The sequence below is a fragment of the Octodon degus genome, unplaced genomic scaffold, assembly GCF_000260255.1.
Source record: "Octodon degus isolate 3935 unplaced genomic scaffold, OctDeg1.0 scaffold00146, whole genome shotgun sequence".
Lineage (NCBI taxonomy): Eukaryota > Metazoa > Chordata > Mammalia > Rodentia > Octodontidae > Octodon > Octodon degus.
In genome coordinates this window covers 5,045,320-5,048,680 of record NW_004524722.1, presented here as the reverse complement: position 1 = coordinate 5,048,680, position 3,361 = coordinate 5,045,320, and the positions used below count along the sequence as shown (strand labels likewise).

General features: G+C 33.2%; 1 protein-coding gene across 1 annotated transcript; it reads left to right on the top strand.

Annotated features, from left to right (window-relative positions):
• Positions 1-1,284: 1,284 nt before the first annotated feature.
• Positions 1,285-2,235, top strand: LOC101591849 (putative olfactory receptor 52P1). The gene has a single exon (XM_004642095.2). The coding sequence runs from the start codon at positions 1,291-1,293 to the stop codon at positions 2,233-2,235; it is 945 nt and encodes a 314-aa protein (XP_004642152.1). The 5' UTR covers positions 1,285-1,290.
• The last annotated feature ends 1,126 nt before the right edge of the window (positions 2,236-3,361 follow it).

The window sequence follows — 3,361 nt, the reverse complement described above, 5'->3', positions numbered from 1 at the left end:
ATATAATACAGTCTTGTGGTATTGAATTCTGAAATGTTTACTGTGACCTCTTAAAATTGAGGTCCATTTTTTTGTAGAAAATATAGAAGAAAGAGAAAATCGTTAGACAAGGAAGGATATTGAGGGTGGATGATTCTAACTTAATATGAACTTTGAGGAAACAACAGGGGAATACAGTGGTTTAGAAAGTTGTGCTGCTCTATCACAGTCTAGACTATTTTCACTGTGGTATAAAGTACATTCAAAAGAAATTTAAGAAAAAAACTATTTGTTTTCTTCATTCTATAATATCACCACTTTAACATTTTAAAAATTGTTTTGATGAATAAATTCTGTTAGAGTGATTCACTGAAGGCTTGAATTTCACTACGAAAATTCAAATGCATTAAAAATATCCCTTGTAACGTTTGCACATATGTGCAGCTTTGAATGATTATCAGTGTTTAGAAGTACTACAAGCAATATACTTTAAATGCCTATAAAAAGAATATTAAAAAGTAGCTTGAGATGAATAAAAATGAAAAGAAAGTTTATAATGATTTGACATATCACTACAGAATTATTTTTCAGTAAAATGCTACAATGTTATAAGAATCATATCATAAAAAATTTCCAACTAAAAAATCTCATTCCTATCCCTTGATGTGCAACTTTCAACCACTGCTCACAGATTGATTTGGAAACTTTGAAGCTTTCTTGTTGCGAAGATATAAAAAAAGAGTTGTTTTTAAACAATTTAAGTATAACACTCTGGTACTTTCTTTTATCAAGTTACCACAATAGACTCAGTTACTTGTTTTATGATACATGACAGACATAAACAAGTAAAAATATCTGCCCAAACCCCAAGCTCCCCATAACCATCATCTATTCCTAATTTCTATGAATTTAATATTTATAGATACCATATATGCGAGACCAAGAAATAGTTATCTTTCATTTGTTTATTTTAAAGGTCCAGAATGCTTCAGAACAAAACTTCACTTCTCTACGAATTCTTTGATTAATACAAGTGGAATAATTTCTCTATATCTTGGTCAGTAGGACTACTTATCCACATAACTTTAAATGCTATAGAATCAGGTGTAAATATAATTATTTGTTTGTGCCTAATGTTGACCTTTAAAATTAAAAATTAAGTGTTAGATCCTATATGGCTTTTAACCTTTGAAGTAAAAAATATTTCTCAGGTATTCTACATAAATTTATACATTCATCAAGATCTTAATAGAAATAAATATGAAAAAATTTTCATGATTCCACCCCTGAGCACACCTAGTAATACTCATCATGCCATTATCAAATAATAGTAATATCCACCCTAATACTTTTATTCTCCTTGGTATCCCAGGATTGGAAGCCATCCACATCTGGCTATCAATCCCCTTCTGTCTTGTTTACCTATGTGCTCTCTTGGGAAATTTCTTTATTCTTTTCATTATCAAAACAGACGCCAACCTGCATGAGCCCATGTACTTTTTTCTTTGCATGCTCTCTGTGGCTGACCTAATCATCTCAACTACTGCTATGCCTAAAATCCTCAGTATTTTTTGGTTCCATGACAGAACAATCTATCTTGAAGCCTGCCTTTTACAAGTATTCCTCATCCATTCACTATGCAGCATGGCCTCAGGATTTATTTTGGCTATGGCCTTTGACCGCTACGTAGCCATCTGCAATCCTCTGAAACATTCCATTATTCTGACACGTAGAGTCATCCGGAATATGGGACTAGCTATTGTTTTTCGTGGGGCTTTGCTTTTTAGCCCTCAGCCATTCATGCTTCGGTGGCTTCCTTACTGCAGAACTCAAATCATTCCTCATACATACTGTGAATTCATGGCCTTGATCAAGCTTGCCTGTAAAGAGACCAGGAACTTCAGAATGTACAGCTTAACTGCTGCCTTCTTAACTGGGGGATTAGATTTCATGTTAATCATATGTTCTTATGTTATTATTCTTTACACTGTATTCCATCTTCCATCTAAGGCTGCGCGACTCAAGACCTTGGGCACTTGTGGATCCCATGTTTGTGTGATCTTAGTAGCCTACACCCCAGCCTTTTTCTCCTTCCTTACTCATAGGTTTGGGCACAGAGTGGCTCCTCATATTCACATTTTTGTGGCCAACATCTACCTCCTTGTACCACCTATGGTGAACCCATTGATCTATGGTGTAAGAACCAAGAGAATCAGAGAACGTTTTCTCCAAGTCTTGACATCTCTCAAATTCTAAAATAATGAAGTCTTCCCTTAACATGTTTCTATGACTTCTGAAAGGAAAATAGTATGCTCATATTTGTGATCATTTTAACTGACTTTGCCATATGCTGATCGACATTATCTTGGTTAGAATGTAATACTTTTATATCTAAAATACTTAATAGGGTAACAAAAGCTCATGCTCAAGACTATTGTGTCTGTGATGTTCTACTAAATTCAACTTCCAAAATAGTCATTTATGTTATTACTTGTATTGGTCTTTATCAGACTCCTCTCTGTAGCTCTTTTCTTAGTGGAAATGGATCTATTGATATTTTTGAAAGTAATTTTGAAACTTTAAGAAGATTTCCTTTTCAATCCTTGTTCTTATAAAAGATACCACTCTGTTATTGATTTAAAGCAAACTGTTCCTGCATCTTCAGAATATTGTCTGTATTATAGCAATTCCCATAATTAAAGGTGAGAGAAAAAAATGAAGAATTGCTGCACATGGTTTGGTGTGACTATTGTTAATTTATTATGATCTTGACAAAGTTTGAAACTATAAGGAACTATCCAGTGACATAAATTAAATTGAAATCCAGGGCTTTAAATTGGAATGAGTTCAATCATTTAATAGTCTATTTTCATTAATTTTGATGACAAACTGTGAAGATTTCCCTATCTACATGTACATAATAAAAAGTCAAGAAAAGGGAAAATATTCAGTTGTAAGTTTCCCTGATTGGTACATAGAAACATCTTCATTGCTGTTTGTACAGATTACACATCAGCCTACTTCAGAAGAAGGTGATGCATTTGCAACTCCCATATGCATTACTCCCAAATGCAATTTTCCTGTGTGAAAATTTTAATTAAAATTTAGGAAATATCTTCAATTATTTCTATGTCAGTGGCAACACATACCTTGTAATAGTCATGAATCAAGATTACTAGTCTTACAAGAGATGGACTCCTAACAAGAAAAGATTATTTAAGCAAGTATATACTGAATGCCTACTAAGGACCAATCATGACAAGTGTCCTCAGAGCATAAGTACTATGTGTTTCATATAACCCATAATTACTAGAGATAGAGAATCTGGAGTCATTGTGAAAATGTGTTATGTCAGAGTTGAATAAATCATTCTGGCAGAATA